A 21,531-nucleotide genomic window follows, 5' to 3' on the forward strand; every position below is an offset into this window, starting at 1 on the left:
CCCAAAAGCATTTCGTATTTTCAAGGGAAACCAAGCGCTAAAATACCCTTAAATCACTCTCACAAGGGACCTGCAGCGAGGCTCACCGCGGTGCAGGGATTGCCCCGCTCTCCCTTCCCGTTAGCCCCATGTTTTTCCCCAGGAAAGGCCTGTGGCAAATCTTACATTAAAGGCAAAAGCCCCTCCCAAATTCACCAGCCCAGGACATTGCTCTCAGTTCTCATAAGTAAAACGCTTCAAATGACCGTGTTTTAAAGTTCTTTAATTGATTGGAAATGTACGTCCTGTGCTCCATGTTCCAGTTTCAGACTCCCCGAGTCCACGGCCAAATGAGACGGGATAAGGAACCGTTTCTCTTCCATTAACGGGAGACGAAAACAGAGGGTCGGTTATTAATTAACAGCCGGTAGCGATTTCCTATTCTTGCCGGTGGCACGGAGGGGTCCTGCTGCAGGTTGTGGGGCAATGATCCCCCCTCCTCTTACTGCTGATGGCAATTCTGGGAATGACGGAGAGACTGGGGACAACTGCAGTCATCACAGAGCTTCTTTCCTTTGAGCAATATTTGTTATCGCTATAGGAAATTTAAATATTTCATAACGTTCCCATGAGGGGTATTAAACCTCCCCCCCCTCCTGCCCTGTGGGGTCCTGGTTTCTTTTGGCTCCTCTAGAAACGTGGCTTCAGAAGTGTCTGATATCGGAGTTTGTGGGTGTTCGTACAGAGTTTCGGCTCCTCGATTAGAAAACTCAACGAGTGAACATTTTTCACCCAAATCTGGTGTTCAGCTGCTTTTTGGCTGGCTTGGTTCTCACTGGGAAGCACTGGGATCGCCTTCTTCAGCTTCTTCAAGCCTTGAAAACAAGAGCCGTGGGAGGATGCGCATATTCCTGTGCCTGCCCGACGCACACGCCCAGCAGCAAGAATTACAGCAGGTTTAATCCAGTGCATCGAGTCTTGATTTTCCAATTTCTCCTTACTGGAAGCTGCCATCATTCTGCTCCTGACTTTTCAGAAATGACACCCACTGGAGCCCTGGTGAGCCAAACCTGGGGAAAAACAATAACACGCCGCCCACTCTCTGCAGCTAAAACAAACACCCTATACTTAAGGTTATTTAGGAAGCAGAGGCATGCTCATGCCAATGGAAAGTGTCGGATTAAAAAAAGAAGCTCCTGTGTCACCGTGGACCATCTGGCTGGGAGGGGGGTGACTAATTGCACCGCACAACGCGACATCTAAAAATATAACGAAGCGCGTCGAAGAAGTCCACACGGTGAAGTTAGTTGGTCAAACTTGGACAGCTCAATCGGCCTGAGTCACCGGGGATGGAGCGCAGGCAGAGCATCACGCCGAAATTTGGGGATGGGTGACCCCAAATGCGCCCGGTGTGATTTTTCATGTTGTTTCGGGCAATGCCACGCACACACGCATGCGTGGCTCATTTCAAAGCACAACTCACGGAAGCCAGTGCTGTGCCATGACTGCTTTTACTCTTGAGAAAAGCCATCTGTGCCTGCGATTTTTAAATTAAATTTACTGGACTTGCTCTCGGAGCAGAAGGAACTGGGATGGTTTTCTTCCTTCCGGCAAGTTTTGGATGGCTGTTACAATTTTATACCAAATAAATTTATGGCCCTTCTCGCTCTGGCTCTCTCTTTGAGCTGGTGCTTCCAGTAATTCAGCATGTTGGAAACTGGTATTTTCTTCCAGGTCCTAAACAAGAGCACAAAACACTATAAAATCATGCCACAATCTAATTAAATTGAGGAGCCATGGGATAAAACTTGGAGCTGGAGATGCAAATGGGGAGGTTGCACCGTGATGGGAGAAAACCCACTTTGACCTCCAGCCAAACAAGGGCCCTGATCCTGCTCATGGAGCCGCTCCGGCATCTGCGTGAAGAGAGGAACTGAGCTCCGAGCTGAGGCTCTAAGCAAACGAGCTGCAGGCTTCATCCTGGAGCGTGGTCCTTGGAGAAACAGCCGGGAAGCCCGGGTTTGCCAGGGATCACAGTGCTGCCAGCTCAGCACCCAGCCCCGTGCACGTCAGTCCCTGCCCGTCTGACAGGATGAGGTCCTCAGGACACACAGATGTTTGTCATCAGCTCCGCTGTGGTCACAGCAACTTCACAAACGCGGCCATGCTTCTGGGAAGAGACTTGAGCCATTATCTGCGGTGCTAAAGATGAGATTTTGGAGCTGGGGACTGGAATTAATCCTGATCCGTGGCAGCAGAGGAGAACCTGGATATCGATTTCAGTGCAAGTTGCCTCAAAGATGTGATGCCAAATCTGTTTCAGAAACTACTTGCTAAACATAAAGACCTGAGATGAACTTTTTTCAAACAAACAAACAAAAAAAAAGAGGCCTCTGGTGATTTGGAGCTAATCAGCATTTGGTGTCTCAGTTTCCCTGCCTTTGCAGGTAAATTCCTTTGCAAAACACATGGATAAACCTTGATGGAGAATGCTATACAACAGCAAAGTCACAGGCGCTGTTAATGAACAAGTATAATCTTAATTATGGTCCCAGGGATGGCACCCTTGCATTCAATGTGTTGCTCTTGTTATTCAGGGCGAGATGGAAACCTTGCTTGAGGACAAACCATAACCCAGCAAAGTTCACCCAGGCTCAGGCAAAGCACCAGCCGCAGAAGCTGTCTCCTCCACATGCCACAGTCACAACGAGCCGCCATCTCCCAGAGCCTTTCATTCAGAGGTCATTTTCCCTGAGAGACCGGACAGAAAGACAGGACAATGCCGCACGCGCCCATCTCATCGCAGCTGCTCCCTAAGCACAGCAGGAACCGAGCCAGGAGAGCTGACCCCATGCCGAGGGGTGCTGAGAAGCCTCTTCCCACCTGGAGAGGGATCAATTAAACTCTTGTGAGCAACTGAGCTGGAGCTGATGAGGTTTTAATGAGGAGTGAGGGCAGTTCCCGGTTATACGCTTCCTGGTAACGGACTTGGAAGTTTTGCACCATCGCCCCTCCCCACGGAGCAGACCACATCGCACACACAGCCCCAGCACCAGGGCTCTCTCTTCAAAGGCAAATTCAGATTTAGTGACATGAAAACCTTGTGAGTCTCTCACCCAGCCTTCCATGTTCTTGTAAAAAGCCAATGCTTTTCAAATGTCCCTATTTACAGAAAAAATATTTCAACCTTTCTGGTTATGGAGAATTTTGAAAACTGTTCATTTCCCACTGAGTTACAGCTCCCCACATCCCCTACACACCTCCAGACCCTGGCACAGAAGCTGCTTTGATATCCCCAAAGCTCAAAAAGCCAAAGCACATCCAGAGCCCCCAGCTGGCCCATCAAGCAGGGCACAAGGGATGGGAGCACAAGTTTGGGAGCACGCCAGATTACTCAGAACAAGATTGCTGCCTGAGCTGATCCAGCAGCAGGATCTCATGAAAGTCCAGAGCCCATCGTGGTCGCGGTGCAAATATGCAGGTTTACGAGTGGAAAGTCCTACTTCATATGGGTTAAGACGTGCTTTAAATAGTCTGCTTGGGCTGCCGCATCCGAGGGGAAAATCGCCTGGCAAATGTCATAAGTCTGAGCAGCCTCGGAGGCGAGGACGTCACCTTGCCCGAGCGGAGCATCCTCCAGCATCCAGCCTGGTGTCCAGGACGTCTGCAGGGATGGGAAGGGAGAAGTGGTCAGTGGGAAGGGCAGAAGCAGCCTCTCTCAAGCCCCTGGTTGTGTCTAAGCCTCCACATCCCAGGGTTGACCATACCAAAGCACAGCCTCCAAAAGCAACAGCAGGTTCTGTGCCCACAGGAGGGCTGGGCAAAGAGCTGCTGCCCTGGGGTGGATTCTGGGGGAGCTCAAGTCCCACCTTGCTCCATCCTCGCCCAAATCTGCCAGAGGATGCTGTCTCCTGAGCCTCCCCCATCACCCAACGCTTTCCCCTGAGCGCTATAATCACTACCCAAGCAAGAACATGAGAAAAGTGCTTTTGTAAGAAGCAAACTGGAGAGCATTTGTAATTTCCTTTTGTGCCATTATCATTTAAGTGCTGATAAGGCACATTAGGACTTTACCAGACAGACACCGCTTCCTCCTCTTTCTTTCTTCTCCTCCTTCTTCTTAAAAATAAACTAGCTTCTAAATAAAGCCCAGGCTGAAAATCGATAGCTTTCCCCATGAATGTATAGCCACAGCAGCCATGAAATAATTTTTAAGGGCCTTATTTGGGAAAACGAATTAAAGGAAATGGGCTTGGCATTATGAGGACACTCACTGGCCATTCCAGCATTGGTGTCCCACCTATAGCACACTGTGAAGCCTTACCAGAACCTGATAAACCGGAGAATAAAGGAAATATTTAAGAACTCATTTAATTTTCAGATCCAAAGGAGGTCAATACAGGCTTTCCCAGACTGAATCAATCACCTCAAGGTTTCCTCAATACCTCAGACAGGAGCAGGAAGGATCACAGGAGAGATTTCTCCCAAAGAGCATCAGGTGCTTGGCAGCCAGATCCCAGGGACTTTCATGGACCTAATTCCCCTCAGAACTGGATAACAGGGTGCCTAGAGGCCTTTCCAGGACATAACCATAAACCTCTACTCTGCCATAGCTCCCCACGTTACACCAGGGCTGATGGAGAGGATGATGAAGATTGGCAGATGCTGTTACACTGGGAAGAGCATGCAAAACTCACAGACAAAAATCCCTGCCAGCCTCACAATTTACCTTCATGGGTCCTCGGATTTCTACTGGCGCCTTTTCTTCAGCAGGCTGAGGGCTTTCACTGGGAGCATCTTCCTTCTGAAGGGCTTCTGGGCCTTTATAAAGGTCCAAGAGAGTCAGGAAGGAGTCCACAGCCTCGGCATTTGGTGCCACAAACTCCTGCGGGCTGCAGCAAGCTCTCACTTCTTCCTCAGGGCTATTCATGACAGGAAGCATCCTACAGTTTTTCAGCCACGTGTCTATATCCATCTTCTCACTTCTCTCTGCCTTGTTGCTGCCAAAAGCCACAGCAAGAGCTGCTCTTCCAGCCCCGCCGTCGAAGACACTGCCGTTTGGGGCACTCGGTGGGTACCTGCTGTCACAGCCGGGCGCGTTGGCAGCGTGCGGCTGCACCAGGGGGTGGGCAGAGCCCTCCGGGGCCTCGGGGCACTTCTGTTGGCTGCCCGGTGGCCTTTCCCCTTCCTCCGTGACCGTGTCCTCCGTGCACTGGATCGGCAGCGACATGGGGATATCTTTGAAAGAAAACAGGTCATTCCTGGGGTTTTGTGGCATTTGTGTTTTCCCTTCCCCACGCTTTATTCTCCTTTTGTGCTACAGTGAAACAACCGGGCATTATCTCCACGGGGGGGAGTAGGCAAGCAAAGCTCGCTGCCCCCACGGCTAGGGGGTGGCAGCAAATACAAGGCTGGAGCAGCAAAGAAACGGCATCTGAGGAGAGCCAGAAAGGGATGCGAGTTGGAGGAAGAGCATTAACTGTCCTAGGAGGGGAGATGCGGAGATATCGCTGCGTCCCTGCATAATGGCGCTGGTTTGGGTACTGTTTGGAGCTGTTTATCTGCGTGCGAGCCCCGAGGGAAGGACGCGCAGATGGTGATGCTGCAAGCTCGCCCCCTTCCTCACGGGGGAAACGAGGCTACCGCAGGGCTGGGGAGCGCGCGGGGCTGCCCAGCTGCAAAATCAGCACATGGCAGCCCTTCGTCTGGGCAAATCCCTCCTGACCACAGAAAACACCCTGTAAGGTCAGGAAAAACTTGCAAAACCCTGCAAGATTAATGTGACTGCTGGGGGGGAGGGGGGGGGCAGATGAGCACATGGGCCATGGTGGGGGACCAGGAGATTTCTTGGAAAACCAGGCAGGCTGCTGGGCGAGAACATTCACCCAGGCAATCTGCAGTCCAAGGAGGCTCCACCACCACCGCTGCCTTCCAAAAATGCTCTAGGCAATGAGTACCATCTGCCCCAGCTCCTTCCCACTCTCCCCAGGGGAGACACATGTAAATAGCAGCCTGTGGTGGTTTTAACATGACTCGAAGCAGACACACACATTACTCCTGGTTTGATGGTGAAGGCGAAGCCAAAAAGCTATGACAGCCAGCACAGGGAGTGGAGCATGCGTGCCTTAAGCCTGCTTTAATGTCACCCCCACTTCTGGCAGCAAACCTCTTGCCAGCATGAGGACAAAGGTTCAAATCACTCCCATCAGTGTGGATCTGCTCTTTTTAGTGAAAGAGCAATTTCAGCACGCCCTCCCCAGCCCTGCTGCTTACCGAGGACAGGGCCCTTCCTGGCAGTCAGCTTCTGGAGGAGCTTGCCCTGCTTCGCACACAGATCCTGCAGCCTGGTAACCTCCTCACACAGCTGGAGGAATATTTTGTCCATCTCCATTGTGCCTAATCAGGAAAAAAAAAAAAAAAAAAAAACAAGAGGAAATGACCGGCTGCGTGTTTTTCAAAGGCGGCAAGGAGCCACCAAGGTTACCCAGAGCTGGGGAGGACCATGCTCAGTCGTGGTGCGAGACCTCCAGAGATCGCAGCTTGTGCATATGAGGCTGTGCAGAAAGAAGCACTGCCAGTTCCAGTTCTCTTGCTATTTACATAGAAAAGAGAAAAACTGAAAAGGGAAGTGATTCTGTCTAAATCAGGGGATAACTCAACAGCGAAGTTGGGCTCTTCCACCTCTCAGCCTGCAGCTGCCATGAGATCAGCTCCAAAGCACCAAAAAGTCCCATTTATGCAAGAGTCTACCTGGAAACTTGCATTTAGCATTCATTTAGTACCAAGGGCTGTGCATTCGGGGGATTTATTTTTTTTGTGCAGTGGTGTGAGAGCAAACAAACTCCTGGCAACGAACACCAGCAGGGAAAGAGGTCCAAGTATGGGGGCTCAATTCCCTTTTCTTGAGATGCTCAGCCCTGAGCTGCCCATTCTGCTCCTGAAAATGCTCTGCAAATGAAAATCTAGCTCATGCCCACATGGTATGCTTTAACCAAATATTGTTACTACAAAGAAAAATCTCTGCGTTGTGTTCAGTACATTTCTCACTGCTTTAACAGCTGTATTGTGGATTAGGCTTTCCAGTTTTACCATATTGCACCAATTATTACCAGTCTGAAAGATAATAAATAAAACCAAAGCTTGGTATAAATCTGCAAGCCATCTGCAAAGTACATTTTGATTTGAAAGATTTGTGCAATCTCGATTAGCATAAACATGCAAATCAGCTTTGCTTCCTGTCATATTTTCCAGGTTCGCTGCTGCTCAGCACTGTGAATTTAAGCTCTGGCTCTGTAATTAGAGGCTCAGCTGATGGGTTTGATGAAACCTCCTCTGGCACCCAGGGTGTTGTGGATTCCCCGGTAGGGGCGAAGGGCAGAAATCCCAGCCGACGTGAAGGAAACGCACCGAGCGCAAAGAAAACTTCAGACAAAATGGTAAGGTTCGCTTCCAGAGCAGGGTATTTCTGCGCTTCTTAGCCCACAAACAAGCCGTGATGATAGCTGGATTGTATTTTCAGCTGTTTGGGTCCCACTGATTCCTAAAAGCCAAGGATATAAACTTTGCAACCTCCAAAGCAGCTAACTCCATTGGTAACATATCAAATTAAAGATTAAGAGGGTATATTTTGCCTAGGAGTTATATATAACTATGCCAATTAATTATTAAGAAGTGTGTGATTTGGAGCTGTCATTCCCAAGTAAGCCTGTATTGATTTTTTAAGATTCCTGCTGTTTTTTCAGTCGTTCAGCGCTTCTTAATTTCCCCCAAATTACTACTGTGACATTAGGAGGGCAGGAGATTTTAATCTCCTGTGTAATCTTGAAAAGCGTTTTTCAAATCGCAATTAAAGAAGCAGTCCAAGAACAAAAACAAAAACTCGGGGACTCGGTCGCTCACCGAGTGACTCGGAGGGGAAGGACGTGCCATCGGCTGCATTCTCCCATGGCGCTGGGGACTGGGGCTGGTTTAATGAGGAGAAAAGCCCATTCCCACCCTGTTCCCCGCGACGCAGCCCTGCGTGGACCCCATGAAGCCCCAAAGCTCCCTTCTCCGCAGGACCACACTTACTCTTGGGGGGGGCCCTCCTTCCCCCAGCTGGGTAGCCGCGGCGTGACATCGGGCTCGGCGCGTCGCAACTGAAAAAGATCAGTAACAGAAAAATTTGGGGCAGGGAATTTCCCTTCAGTTTTTTGTGTTAAGAGCGAAACCTCTGCACAGCAGCGAGACAGGAAATAAAGCAGCAGTGAATTACAGGCAACTGCTGTGCAAACCCAGGGTTTAAAATTAGCTCTGGAAAGCACAGGAGACTATTATGAAGGCCATGGGTGGCCTTGTGGCGGGCGAGTTTTGGCTCTTCTCTGCACCATGCCAGGTAAGACACTTGCCTTTTCTGTTACTTAGTTTTCCCCTGCCCTTCTCAAGCAATTTGTTGCTGCTTTAATGTGGAGGCTGCTTGGGTAGTTGTGCATCTGCGACACTGACCGCCACAAAGCTTATCCTCTGTAAGGCAGCTAATATTCAAGCTAATATCCCAATAATCCAAATTAGTACTCACCCCACCCCAGCTCAAATCCCCAAATCCTCTGTAGAGCACAGGAGCCAACAAAAATTCTCTGACGGGTGATTAAAATCCTCCCAGCACTCGTCCCTTCTGCCTTTGGGAGCCCAGAGAAAGCTGCTGGGCTTTCCCTGGTGCCTCCAGCATCTCCCTCATGCTCCTCTGCCCTTCTGTATGTCGTGACAGAGATGGGCGGGGAGGCTGGGGGCTGCTTGTGCCCTTCCTTCCATGTGCAGAAACCCCCTGCAGAAAGGACTGCCCATGCATGTACCTGCCACATTGTCCCCAACCACGTCCTTCCTCCACCGATGCTCTCCGGAGGGTCTCTCTCCCACCACCGCTATCTCACCTGGCTTTTCCAGGGAGTTTTCCTGCCATCAGCAGTGTCGAGCAGCTGGCAGTCCTCAGGTCGAAGCTTCATGAAGATACCACCATCTAGCGTTAAACACGGGGCTTGAGGACAAGGGAAATGGGGCGCGTGGAGCAGGGGCTCACGGCCTGGGGCTGCTGCTCCATCACACGCCGCGGGGATGCGCGTCCCCGTCCCGATCTGTGGCGCTGCTGGAAAGCAGCAAACTGGTGCCATCAGCAGGTCAGTGAGAAGATAAAGGCTAAATAGGGACGACAGAGAGATGGGAATAATTAGCAAGTTTCAGTGTCGATAGTCTGTTTACCCACTTGCACACGAAAACATTACCAGCAATTATTGCAGCCTGATAAAAAGGACTGTAAATAAAGCCCAAGCTCAGCGAAACACTGCCACCGAGCTGGGAGCTGCGGAGGCTTGGTAGTGGCTCTGCCACCACGGAATAATTAACAAACGAGAATAACAAACGCAACACAAAGCAAGGACTGAGCACCAGCAGGGAGGGCACCCGCGCCGAGCCGGTGCCGCTCTCCCAAGGCCCTGCCCCTGCAGCTCCTGGCAGCCGGATGCTACAGGACCTACAGCACCCGGGCTCTCAGGCCTTTACTGGCGCCCAGAACCCCAGGATCAGGCTCCTATAGGCCCCTATGGCCTCTATAGGCCCCTGTGACTCCCAGCACCGTGGTGCCAGGCATCTATAGGCCCTGCTGCTCCCCAGCCCCCCAGGTGTCAGGCCCCTATGGCCTCTATAGGCCGGCCACTGCCCAGACCCCCGCTGCCCAGCCCTCGCGGCCCCCCTAGCTCCCAGCACCCTGCAGACCCTGCCCCCCCTCAGACCCACGGCTCAGGCCCCTCTGGGTCCCCATCGCTCCCAAGACCCCCGGTTCCAGGCCCCTGCAGCCCCTAGAGGTCCCCGTGGCTCTCAGGACCCCCAGCGCCATGCCCCGGTGCCCCCGACGAGCCCCGCCGGGGCCGGTACCGGGGTGTCGGACCCCTACGGCCCCCCCCGCCCCGCCCCGCCCCGCCCCGCCCCGCCCCGTCCCGTCCCCCTGGCCGGGCAGCCGTCGGGCGGGCGGCGCTAGGACCGCGGCGCGGGCGCCGTACACCTGTGCCCCGGGGCGGTGGCAGGTGGCGGCAGTGGCCACGCCCCCGGCCACGCCCCCCGGCCACGCCCCCGGCCACGCCCCCCGGCCACGCCCCGGCCCCGGCCCGGCACCTGCGGCCCCGCGCCCGCCGCCGCTACGGAGCCAGGTGAGGGGGGGTAGGGGCTGGGGGGGGATGTCCCGGTCCCGGTCCCGGTCCCGGTCCCGGTGCGAAGTCCGTGCCCCGAGGGTGCCCGGGGGAAGGTGCTGGGGACCGGAACGGAGCCGGTTCGGTGCTCAGCCCGTGCCCTGGGGGTGCCGGTGCAGCGGGCTCGGGGCCGGCACGGAGCCCCCCGGTGTAACCCAGCGGGTCCCGGTGCTGCGGGGCTCGGGGCGCTGTGGCGGGCAGGATCCGGCCCGAAGTCGGCCAGGGGTCCCGGTTCCCGTTTCACCCCCGGTAGGCAGAGCCCACACCACGCTCCTGGCCCCGGTGTCCCGGCTCTGGAGGGACCGGAGCCCTTCCCGGAGCCCTTCCCGGAGCCTTTCCCGGAGCCCTTCCCGGGGCCCTCATCCCGGCCAGGGTGAGGGAAGCGGCTCGGGGCCAGCCGGTGATGGCGGGAGCCCTCCTACCCCCCAGGGCCACCCCCGGGCACCAAGCTGCGCTCACGTTCCCTTTTCCCACCCCGTTTCACTGTTTTTTACCAATCTGCTTAAAATTAAAGCGTGCTGTAATGCTCTGGGGAGAACCGGTGACTCCAATCCAATAACCGTTCCTTGGAGCCACGGGGAACAGGACCGGATTTCCCCCGGCCCTCAGCTGGGTGTGCACAGAGCAGTCGCACCGTGGGGCTGCGCCCCGCTGGTGTGGTCCCAGGGGGCCGTTGGCACCCGGAGCCCAATGCTGCCGTCGGCCCGCTGCCACGTGGAGCCGAGGCCGTGTGCTCGGGGCGCGGCGTCGAGGTCTCTCTGTTTTTCCTTTATTTGTCCCCCCCGCGGTGCTTCCTTCCCCGGAGGAAGGTCCCGATTTCAGCTACGAGAGCTTCCCCACCAATTCCTCCCTTGGGCGTCAAAGAGGAAGCGCTGGGTGTCGCAGCTGCGTGGGAACCCCCGCCACACGGGCTCCGTCCCGCTGCCACCCTCGGTTTGACCATGCTGGTGGTTATTTCAACCAACCCTCCTTTTTTTTCCTTTTTTTTTTAACCTCTTCTGAATGCAACAGGCTCCGCTGGGGACCAACACTGCGCAGCCGCGATGCGCTCACTCCGCCGTTGGTTTTGCTGGGTGCCTGGCGAGCCCCGTCCCAGGGGGATTTTTGGGGTGCTGTGGCCAGGAGGGAGCTCGGGGGGTGATGCCCAGCGGGGCCGCCGGCGGCTTCGACCTGTGGGAAGCAGGTTTGTGGCGGAGGGCTGGGAGCAGAAAGCAGCGTGCGGGAGCTCCCACCGCAGCTCGTTGCAAAAGGCACCCTGGGGACCCACCCTGCGCCCTGACTCAGCGCCCGCACCGCTGCGGAGGTGTCACTCGGTGGCTGCTGGCTTTCGGGAGGAAACGTCCCGTGGCTCGTGTTTGTCCTTTCGATGCCGTCTCTACAAACCCCGCAAGCTCCACTCTTCGTGGTTCGCTTGCAACACCCGCCGGAGGTTAAAGCGGGGAGAGAGCCCTCGGGGAAGGGCTGGTCTGAGATTTCAGCCTCGAGGGGTTGTTTTGCTGCTTGTCAGGGGTTTTTTGTTGCTTTTCGGGCAGGGCATGGGACTGCGGTTTGAGGTAGGAGCCCCCCTGGGATGGACCCTTGGGGGCTGCAGCCGCTGTTGTGTGCTAAGCGGTGCCTTCGCCCTGGATGCCGTGCTGGGGCTTATTAGCGGGTAACGAGCACTTCATTAGTGTGGTCACAGCAACGTGGCAGGCAGGGGATTGTTGGAGAGATGTGGGGAGAGTGGAAATAGGTTTTTCTCCCCAAAATAAGTCACTTCTCACTGCCTGATGCTGCCTCGCCTTGCCACACAAGGCTTTGAGAACCTCAGGACCCAGGGGTTCAAGTGAGGCGGGAGCTCAGCTCTGAAACAAGTGGAACGGGGAGAATTAGTTTTTTTTTTCCTTACTTCTGCTTTTTTTTTTTTTCCCCCCCTGCATTGAGTGGTTCTCAGCATCCTCCTCGGGAGCCGGTACCCCTCCCTGCAGGCGCACTTGGCAGTGAAGCATGCTCCGGCTGCCGGCTTTGATCCCGCAGCCCTTCCTAAAAGCGGTGACCTCGGGTGCAGGGACCGGGCTGTCCCTCCTCCTCCTCCTCCTCCTCCTCCTCCTTTACAAGCCCGCCGCTTTATTCCCCCGGCCCATAAAGCCTCGCACAGCCGCGGAAGAATAAGGAGCCCCAAGCTGAGCTTCCTCGCCCTTGAAGTTGATGGCAGGTGCCCTTTTCCACTCCAGGGCGCTGTGGGGGGGCTTCACAATTTCCAAAGCATCAGGAAAAAAAAAAAAGGAGGGGGAGATTCTGAAGAGGAGGAGGGGAGATGCCGGTGAATGGCTCCCACGGAGCTTGTCCATGCTCCGGTGGCAGCAGCTCACAAAGAGCGGCGGCGGGAGGCTCGCTGCCAGGGGCAGAGCTCGGCAGTCCCGGCAGCATCACAGAGCTCTCGGCCGGGGCAGAGCCAGGCGCTGGACCTGCTGCTCCCCTTCAGCAAAAAGTGAAGCTCCGAGGGGACTTGCACGTGTTCTCCTTCCCAGCGATGCTGCAGGCAGGAAAAGTATCTGGGAAAGGCTTTTTCTGCGTATCTGGGGATGTTAGAGTGAAGTTAGCGGCTCTTTTAGCTCCGTTGCGTGGCTCCTTCCCCGTGCGCAGGGTTGCGGGGTGATGCTGCAGCAGCCGGCACAGCTCGCAGCCTCCTTCAAGCCCCGCTTTTTGTGTGTCGTTTTATTTTCAGCGTGGGTTTGTGGGCTGGAGGGACTGGGAGGTGCCACGTGGGAGAGGCTCTGCTTGCTGGCAGCGATGCCAAGAGCCAGACTCATTCGCTGCCCCGCGGAGAGTGAACTTTATATATCGCAGCCAAAGTGCATCCTGTTGACTGCGGTCTGGGAATTAACCTGCGGGTGTTTTTCCTCCTCCCCAGGCTAGCAGAGCGCAGCACGTCACCATGAAGCGTCTGGAGACCCCGTGTCCCTAAACACGCGTCGCTGACACGTGGGGAGGACGGCGCGGCCGCCACGTGGAGAATGAGGCTCCTCCGGCGACGCTACAGCCCGCTGAAGGTGGCTTTGGTGGGCGCCATCTTCGTCCTCTTCCTCTTCATCCTGCAGAAGGACGTCGGGGACAGAGACCCGAGCGAGGAGCCCTGGCTGAAAAACATCGTCCACGGGAAGGACCAGGTCATCGACCTGATGCTGGGGGCCGTCAACAACATTCGGGACTCGATGCCCAAGCTGCAGATCGGGGCTCCGGTGCAGCCGGAGGAGCCGCCCCGCAGCGCCCGCTCCTGCCTGCCCGGCTTCTACACGGCGGCGGAGCTGCGCCCGCTGATGGAGCGGCCCCCCCAGGACCCCAACAGCCCGGGAGCTGACGGCAAAGCCTTCAAGAAGGACCAGTGGACGCCGGAGGAGACCAAGGAGAAGGAGCGGGGCTACGAGAAGCATTGCTTCAACGCCTTCGCCAGCGACCGCATCTCCCTCCAGCGAGCGCTGGGACCCGACAGCCGCCCACCCGAGTAAGAGCCCTCTGCACCACCGCGTAGCCCTGGGCTCGTTTGCCATCCTCATTTGCTCCTTCCAGGGCAGGTTTAAGGGGAAATAAAAGCGAGGCTCGCTGCCTCTGCTATCAGTGGAGTAGCAGCCTGGCACAGGAGGCAGAAATTCACTGTTTTGGGGCCAGGGGGTTGGGGAGCCAGAATTTCCCCTCATTTCTGTCTGCCTCGTGCTTGGTTTTTAATTGCAACGGGTGAAAGCGTGCGGCGGCTCTTTGTGTCCCCAAGTACCTGCTCCTGGCCCCACGGCTGGCTGGCTCCAGCATCTCCCCCAGCTCCTCCCTTCCCTCTTTTATTTCGGCCAGCTCCGCCATAATCTGACTTTTTCTTTTCTTAGCCGAGTGGAACAGCCTCAGAGCCGGCCAGGCAGGGGGGCGAAGGAAGCAGCCTCAGCTCCAGAGACTGCACCGCCTGCCCTCCGGCGCTGGGCCGCCGGATTAGAGCGTGCCCCCAGCCCCTGCCTGGTCGGGGGTGGGTCTGGGGGGGGCTCCTGGAGAAAAAGGGCTTGAATAGGAGGTAGAAACCCAGCCCTGGTGCGCAGACCGGCCCCCCCAGCCCCAAGCCAGCAGGCAATTATCCGTGCCTAGCAGGTGTAGCAGTGACAATGGGGGGACACCGGGTCTGGGGTGGGACGGGAATGTTATTCACTCAACCGGAGGTGGCAGCGGCAGGGCTGGGGGGGAAGAGGTAGAAACCAATTGAAATCAAAGTGGTGGCGAGCCGAGAGCCGCGGGGGCTGCCGGTGCTGCTGCCTCACCATGCAGAACGCCCCAGCGGGGGGACAAGGGGTATTTTGTTTTTGGCATCCCTGCCCCGCTGGTTCTTCACGTCCCATCCGTGTCGTGCTTAAATTCTGCTTTTTCTTTTTTTTTTTTTTTTTTTTTTCCAACCCCCACCCGCCCCCCTTAGGTGCATCGACCAGAAATTCAAGCGCTGCCCACCCCTGCCCACCACCAGCGTCGTCATCGTCTTCCATAACGAAGCCTGGTCGACGCTGCTGCGCACGGTGTACAGCGTCCTGCACGCCTCCCCGGCCGTGCTGCTGAAGGAGATCATCCTGGTGGACGACGCCAGCACGGACGGTGGGTTGGGGCTGGTAGCGGGGGGATGCGGGAGGTTGCAGGACGGGGGGACGAGGAGCATCGCTGCCTCCCCGTGAGCAGCTGGAAGCGGCGCTGAGCTGCTGCAAGGAAGAGCAGAAAGCTCTGATGAGTGGCTCAGGGCATGGACGGGCATTTTCCCATGTTGTTTCGTACCTGCTGTGAGCACCGTTGGGTTTTTTCCTTCCACGCTGCTAATTCCTTTTAACAAAGCCCCCGGATAAAACCCAGGCGCTCCTCCCACCTCCTGCAAACACCTTGCCACCTCGGCAAACAGCTTGTTCACCCGCTACACCGCAATTTGGCAATCTTAATTAGTTACACCCAAAGCAAACTAATGACATGTTTCAATGTCAGGAGAGGAGCAGACTTTACCCTTGCCCTGTCCTGGAGATAAACGCTCTGTTTCCGCCCATGGTAGCTGCGTGAGCTTCCAGGGTGCAGAAACCTGCGTGTGCCACGACAGCACCTTGGAATAAAAGGGTGTACGTGCCTGAAACATCCCCTGGGGCGTGCGGACATCCTATGGGGCAAGAGCGATGTCTCACTCAGCAGACAGCATCCCCGGGAAAAGCACTCTGGGGCTTTCTCACGCGGCAGCTATTCTTTTCTGGGTTTTCTTGCCCCAAGCACAGGTCGTCCTCTCCGTGCTCTCTGCGCGGGGTGACACCGGGTGCAACTGGGTGCAACTGTCTTTCCGCCCCAGCGAGCTTTTGGCCGGTCCTTGGCCAAGAGGTTGTGGCCTGGCTGCATGAAAACGGGCAGCAGGTGTAACCTGAGGGCAGGGCTGGAGCAGCCTCTCCCCAGGCTGCTGGAAAAAGACCTTGGAAAAGCCAAGGCGTGGATCTGGGAGTTCATTTCCTCGGGTCAGGGCAGCACGGGGATTTATCACCAGCCTAGTTTTTAGCAACTGAAACCTCTTGGGCTGGGGGAACGGGGAGGATTTGTGTCTCCCCAAGCTTGCGGTTGGACCCCAACCCTAGCACAGGGTCCAAGCAGGACTGGGGAAGCCCCTACCCCAATTCCAAGGGGCAGGGACCCCGTGGGCTGGGCGTGAGGAGCTGGGGCTGAGCACCCCCCACTCACCTGGAGCTGGTGGCTCTCCTCCCTCCCTGGCCCCCCCCAGACTACCTGAAGGACGAGCTGGAGCGCTACGTGAAGCAGCTGCAGATCGTGCGGGTGGTGCGGCAGGAGGAGAGGAAAGGGCTGATAACGGCCCGGCTGCTGGGGGCCAGTGTGGCGAGCGGGGAGGTGCTGACCTTCCTGGATGCTCACTGTGAGTACCCCCCGCCCCGTCCCACAAGCGGGTGCCCCCCGGTCCCCAAGGAGAGGGGAAGGCGACGGTGGTGCCCGCGAGGTCGGTTCACCCTTCCCCATGCCCCCAGGTGAGTGCTTCCATGGCTGGCTGGAGCCCCTCCTGTCCCGCATCGCCGAAGAGCCCACGGCCGTCGTCAGCCCCGACATCACCACCATCGACCTCAACACCTTCGAGTTCTCCAAGCCGGTCCAGTACGGCAAGCAGCACAGCCGGGGCAACTTCGACTGGAGCCTGACCTTCGGCTGGGAGGTCGTCCCGCCCCGGGAGAGGCAGCGGAGGAAGGATGAGACCTACCCCATCAAGTAAGCCTTGGCAGGGGGTGTTGGCATCCTCTCCAGACCCAAAAGCTGTGCAGTGAGCCGGCCGAGCAGGCGATGCTCAGGCGAGGTGGCGGAGCTGCGTGCAAGCCCCAGCTGTCCCGTGCCAGGAAGCTGCCGGTTCCTCCGGTCGATCTTCCTCCTTTCCCAGCAAGATGGGGTTTTCCCAGGTGTTTTTCTCTCTGCCAGCCACAGCTTTGAGGCCAGGCGGGTGAAGCTGTGTACTCCCAGGGGATCCACCCCTGGGATGCTCGGGTCAGGGCATCTCGGGCAGCTTTCTCCCAGGAGGGGATGCTCAGGCAAGGTCAGGGCCATGCAGGTAGTGGAGGGGAAACTTCAGGGTGGCTTTGGTGAGCGCAGAGTCATAAACGTGACTTCTATGAGAAGAGCTTTTAAATCGCCTCCAGCTGTATCTCAGTTCTTGCACAGTTTCTCGTTAAGCGCTTAATTGCTGCCTTTTATTTTGCACTTGGAAAGCCTGGGCACCGGGTGGCTGCCTGCGCTGGCACAGCAGCCAGGGGATGTTACCTGCGGGTCGGGCTGCACAGAGACACCTCGCGTTTTCTTTCTTCCCACCCCGTTATGCATGCAGAGAAACCCCCCAACACCCAAGCATGCTGCTTTGCTCGCAGGCTGCAGCCTGCTCACCACGTCCGTGGGGTTTCCTTCTCCCTGTGGGGTTAAACAGCGGGAGAAAATCTTCCCCCAGGGGAGCTGGGGCTGTCTGCAGGCAGATGTGCAGGGGTTGGGTGTGTGGAGTGCAGCCTGCGAGCAGGCAGGGACCCCGCGCGGGTTGGAAGTAATGCAGGAAGAATGCCCGATGGGTCAGTGTAACCCCTTCAAAACCAGCCCCTTGTTCATCCCGGCCCCTCAAAGCAGCCAGGGGGTGATTTTGGCATAGCTGCAAGACCACGGGGGTGCTGCGGAGCCGTGTCCCCACAAAGGCTTGGTGAAAGGGGGGGGTTCCCCTCTGCACCTCCGGCTGGTGCCCCTCGCTGAGCCCAGCAGCCCCACCGGGAGATACCCGACACTGTGCTTGGCCGTGGCCGCATCCTGCCCGCAGCAGGGCTGGCTTTGTGCAGAGGTCACCCGGGCGACGTCCCTGCCCCAATAAAGGTCCCTTTTTCCGACAGTTTGGCTCCCAGCAGCGTCTAATCTCTCTCCGCTCCTCTCGGCAGGAACGCAGCCACTCAACAAGCCCCCTTCTTTTTTTTTTCCCCCCTCCTTTTTCCTGAATAAAAGCAAGTTTCTATTCCAGCCTTCCTCTTGTAAAGATCAGATGGAGCAGATTAGAAAAGCCGGAGGAGTGAATAGGGTGCCCGGTCACTGAGCTAATCTCTGCCTTTCTTTTCTGCGATAGGTTTTCGGTAATAATATCCTCCTCTCGCTTTGAATCGTGAACCAGCAGCGAGGCCCCTCGCTGCTGTGCTGCCACCACGTTCCTGCTGTCCCCTCCTGGCAGCGGCTCTGTCCTGGCCATGTCCCTTCTCCCACAGCTGTGGGAGCTCGAGGAGGGGTGCCTGGGGGTGCTGCTGCAAGGCGCTCAGCAGCCCCGTACCACTCAGCACAGGGGCTGCAGCTGCTCTGTGGTGTCCCCAAAATTCAGATTATTACTTTTTTTTTAACCCATTTTGCAGGTGGAGGCGCAGGGGGGGTGCAGGCAGCCTCCCTCCAGCCTGTTTTCTCTCTGTCTTGTAGATCTCCGACCTTTGCCGGTGGCCTCTTCGCCATTTCCAGGTCCTATTTTGAGCACATCGGCTCCTACGATGATCAGATGGAGATCTGGGGGGGCGAGAACGTGGAAATGTCCTTCAGGGTGAGGGCAAGGCACCTTCTTTAAAACACGGCTTTGGGGAATGCCCTTTATCCGGGGGCACCGATGCCCTCAGGGGGTGCTGGAGCCCCGTGTCCTGTCCCCACAGGTCTGGCAGTGCGGGGGCCAGCTTGAGATCATCCCCTGCTCCGTTGTGGGCCACGTCTTCCGCTCCAAGAGCCCCCACACCTTCCCCAAGGGCACGCAGGTGATCTCCAGGAACCAGGTCCGCTTGGCCGAGGTCTGGATGGACAGCTACAAGGAGATCTTCTACAGGAGGAACCAGCAGGCTGCGCAGATGGCCAGAGAGGTACCATGCACGCCAGCGGTGGTTTTGCTGTCCTGGGGGCCTGATCCTGCACGGAGCTGAGGCCTGAGCAGAGGGAGATGCAAGGGATCTGCAAGCTCAGCCTGGAGCTGGGCAAACAAATGCGGGTGGAAAGATACAGCCCCCAAAATGCCCTTTTTTGCCGTAGCATTTTCCAGCAGAAAAATACAGGTTATTTTACAGCACCAAAGGTTTTTCGGCAGCTCAGCTTTGCTTTGACACCAGAACGTCCCAGGTGTGAGCGGCCAAATCCTGCCTGGGACCAGCAGTGTCTCGCGGGACCCCAGAGCCTGTCTCGGTCCTGGCTGCAGCGAGACTCGGGAGTGATGTGACGGACGATGGCAGAGCTGGGAGGACAAAGCTCTGTGCTGGCTCGGGGGGGGTTTCCTGGCTGGCTTCGGAGGTTAGTTTAATTTTCTCACGTGACTTTGTCGATAGAAGACGTATGGTGACATTACAGAACGGCGCAAGCTGAGGGAGCAGCTTCACTGCAAGAACTTCACCTGGTACCTGCAGACCATCTACCCGGAGATGTTCGTCCCCGACCTGACTCCCACTTTCTATGGGGCGGTAAGTACGGGGGTGCGGAGCCTCCTGCTGCCCCTTGGGCTGCTCCCTCTGCTAGAAACAGTGGCGGCAGCAACGTCCCCAGCAGGCTGGGCTTTGCTTTTTGCATTTAAGGCAGCCCGGAGCAGGGTGCTGGAGGGGCCCCTGCCTTTCTGGTTCAGCTGATGGGGCTGGTTCGGGCTCCGGCTGACAGTGAAGAGATGAAGCTGAGAGCTGGAATCCAGCAGAGCTGGTTTCGGGGCCCCGGAGGGGCTGTCGCATGGGTTAAATCAGGCAAAAGAGCTGAAAATTTCCCGAGCTGAAAGTTTTCCTAACCCATGCCATCAGTTCTGGGCATTGACAGGCATGAGGTGGACCCCAAAAAAAAACAAATGATCTGTGCCAAGAGACAAGGCCGAGGGGGACGGGCAGGTCGCGGAGCGCTGGCTCTGCCCGTAGGGAGGGAGCTGCCGAAAATCCCCTCCTCTGAGCTGGCACCCGGTGGCCTGCCTGCACGTGCCCCTCCTCGGGCTCGCGGGACCAGCTGCCCGGGAAGCTGAGCGTGGTTACGTGTCCGCCGGGGGCTCGGCGCTGGCTCCCACCCGGGTTTTAATCCGCTTCTATTTCCTGAAACTTTGGCCGGGCGGCTCTCGCTCTGAGCCGCGTGAATCGCCCGGCTGGCGAGGAGGAGGCGCTGCCGTGGGCGTTCCTCGCGTCCTGGAAAGGACGAGGGACCCGGACCTGGTACCGGCACCATGTTTGCACAGCAATATTTAGGTGCCCTGCGACCCCAGCACCGAGCGTGGCTCCATCCGTGGGGCTGAGCTCTCCGCTCTCCCCGTTTTTATTATTGTTGTTGGTTTTTTTTCCCTGCAGATTAAAAATGAGGGCACCAAGAGCTGCCTGGATGTCGGTGAGAACAACCACGGTGGGAAACCGCTCATCATGTACCCGTGCCACGGGATGGGGGGCAATCAGGTAGGCACCTGCACAACCCCAGGGAGCATTGCCCCTCTTGCAGCCCCCCCCCGTGCTTCCCCCACGGGTTGTTTGATCGGGGTGCAGCTGGCGAGGGGCTGATGTTCCCCTGCTCTTGCCCCCCCGCAGTATTTCGAGTACACGACGCAGCGGGACCTGCGGCACAACATCGGCAAGCAGCTGTGCCTGCGGGCGGGCTCGGGGCTGGCCGAGCTGGGCGATTGCCAGTACCGGGGGAAGCCCACGCGGGTGCCCCCCAACGAGGAGTGGGAGCTGGCGCAGGTGAGCAGCCCCGTCCCCACGCGGTGCCCCCGGGGAGCGCCACAGGATGTGGCTCCTGTCCTTTGGGGCGAGCTGAGCCGGGCGCTGTCTTTTGTTTTCGGCCAGGACCGGCTGATTAAAAACCCAGCCTCCCGCACGTGTTTGACGGCACGAGGCAAGCACCCTTCGATGGTCCCCTGCAACCCCTCGGACCCCCACCAGCTCTGGTCCTTCACCTAGCGGGCGAGTGGACCGAGCCCTGGCCAGCCCCGACCGCGCTCAGGAAACCAGGATCCAAAACTTCCCCGTTTATTTTTTTTATTAATTTAAAAGAAGCAAAAGCCTTAAATATGCTGCATTTCACATCTGCCTTGAACTCAGTCCTGTGCCTTTTGACCGCTCCCGTTTGCAAATTCCGGGGGCACGGCAATAACGCAAGGAGCCTGAAAGGGGGTCGTGGAGGAGCCCGACAGTGTATTTTGGTGCCCGGATGTGGAAGGAAGGTGCTGGACTCATGCCAAGGCCCCTGGGCTCCTTGGAGAGAGACTGACCTTCACGATGGGCATTTGAGAAGCTGCGTGTGGAAGCTGGTGGGAAGCTCCTGCAGCCAGGAGGAGGGCGGTGACCGACGGCCACGCGACCGAAAAGGGCCGCGGGGTCAATCCTGCAGCGGGGCTGAATCGGGGGGTCAACCCAGACAGAAAGGAGCTGGGTGCGTGGTGCTGGGACGCGCCTGTCGGCTGCCAGGATCCAGCCCTGCCTTGCTGCCAGCACCGGGCATCCCTGCTCCTGGGAAGGGAGAGGGATCTCGGGCTGCTCTTTGGGCTGTCTGCCTTAGATACCAGGCTTGATTTTGGGGGAGAAAAAATGTTAGATGATTTTTTTTTTTTTAATTATGATTTCATGATTGTTATTTCTTGGTGCGGTTCTGCTCGTGCTGAGCAGGAGGAAGGGCCCCTGCGCGGCATGCTTGCGCTCCCAGGGCTTTGCAGTGAGGGTCTCAAAGGCGAGGTCTGGCCGGGAGCGATGCCCCCAGCGCTGCCCGGAGCATGAGCCCCTCCTGTCCTACGTAGCTGCCACGACTTTGTTGCCATTTCATTTAGGGGAGAAAAACCCTTCCTGGAAGTAGAGAGGGAGAACTCGTCTTTGGATAC

The 21,531-nt window shown here is 57.0% G+C and overlaps 2 protein-coding genes across 9 annotated transcripts; one reads left to right on the forward strand and one right to left on the reverse strand.

Moving 5' to 3' along the window:
• Nucleotides 1-247: 247 nt before the first annotated feature.
• Nucleotides 248-9,918, reverse strand: LOC308184013 (uncharacterized protein). 4 transcript variants are annotated; one of them, XM_080570680.1, is made up of 6 exons: nucleotides 9,886-9,918; nucleotides 8,889-9,150; nucleotides 8,050-8,117; nucleotides 6,253-6,375; nucleotides 4,709-5,217; nucleotides 248-3,643 (listed from the first exon to the last, which is right to left on the reverse strand). In XM_080570680.1, exons 2-6 carry the CDS (start codon nucleotides 8,915-8,917, stop codon nucleotides 3,479-3,481), a joined length of 894 nt encoding a protein of 297 aa, XP_080426806.1. In that variant the 5' UTR covers nucleotides 8,918-9,150; nucleotides 9,886-9,918; the 3' UTR covers nucleotides 248-3,478. The 4 variants fall into 4 exon arrangements, with proteins under 4 accessions (XP_080426806.1, XP_080426805.1, XP_080426807.1 ...); XM_080570679.1 differs by lacking the exon at nucleotides 9,886-9,918 and adding an exon at nucleotides 9,748-9,874; XM_080570681.1 differs by lacking the exon at nucleotides 9,886-9,918 and adding an exon at nucleotides 9,237-9,733.
• Nucleotides 4,999-21,470, forward strand: GALNT6 (polypeptide N-acetylgalactosaminyltransferase 6). 5 transcript variants are annotated; one of them, XM_080570648.1, is made up of 12 exons: nucleotides 5,001-5,049; nucleotides 7,231-7,415; nucleotides 13,090-13,680; nucleotides 14,626-14,798; nucleotides 15,943-16,092; nucleotides 16,202-16,436; nucleotides 18,150-18,267; nucleotides 18,374-18,574; nucleotides 19,031-19,162; nucleotides 20,015-20,116; nucleotides 20,246-20,398; nucleotides 20,504-21,470. In XM_080570648.1, the coding sequence occupies exons 3-12, from the start codon at nucleotides 13,193-13,195 to the stop codon at nucleotides 20,615-20,617; spliced, it is 1,866 nt and encodes a 621-aa protein (XP_080426774.1). In that variant the 5' UTR covers nucleotides 5,001-5,049; nucleotides 7,231-7,415; nucleotides 13,090-13,192; the 3' UTR covers nucleotides 20,618-21,470. The 5 variants fall into 5 exon arrangements, with proteins under 5 accessions (XP_080426778.1, XP_080426774.1, XP_080426777.1 ...); XM_080570652.1 differs by lacking the exon at nucleotides 15,943-16,092 and having other exon boundaries at nucleotides 4,999-5,049; XM_080570651.1 differs by lacking the exons at nucleotides 5,001-5,049; nucleotides 7,231-7,415 and adding an exon at nucleotides 8,210-8,353.
• Nucleotides 21,471-21,531: the final 61 nt, after the last annotated feature.

The sequence above is a fragment of the Anser brachyrhynchus genome, assembly GCF_964034855.1.
Source record: "Anser brachyrhynchus genome assembly, chromosome: 29".
NCBI lineage: Eukaryota > Metazoa > Chordata > Aves > Anseriformes > Anatidae > Anser > Anser brachyrhynchus.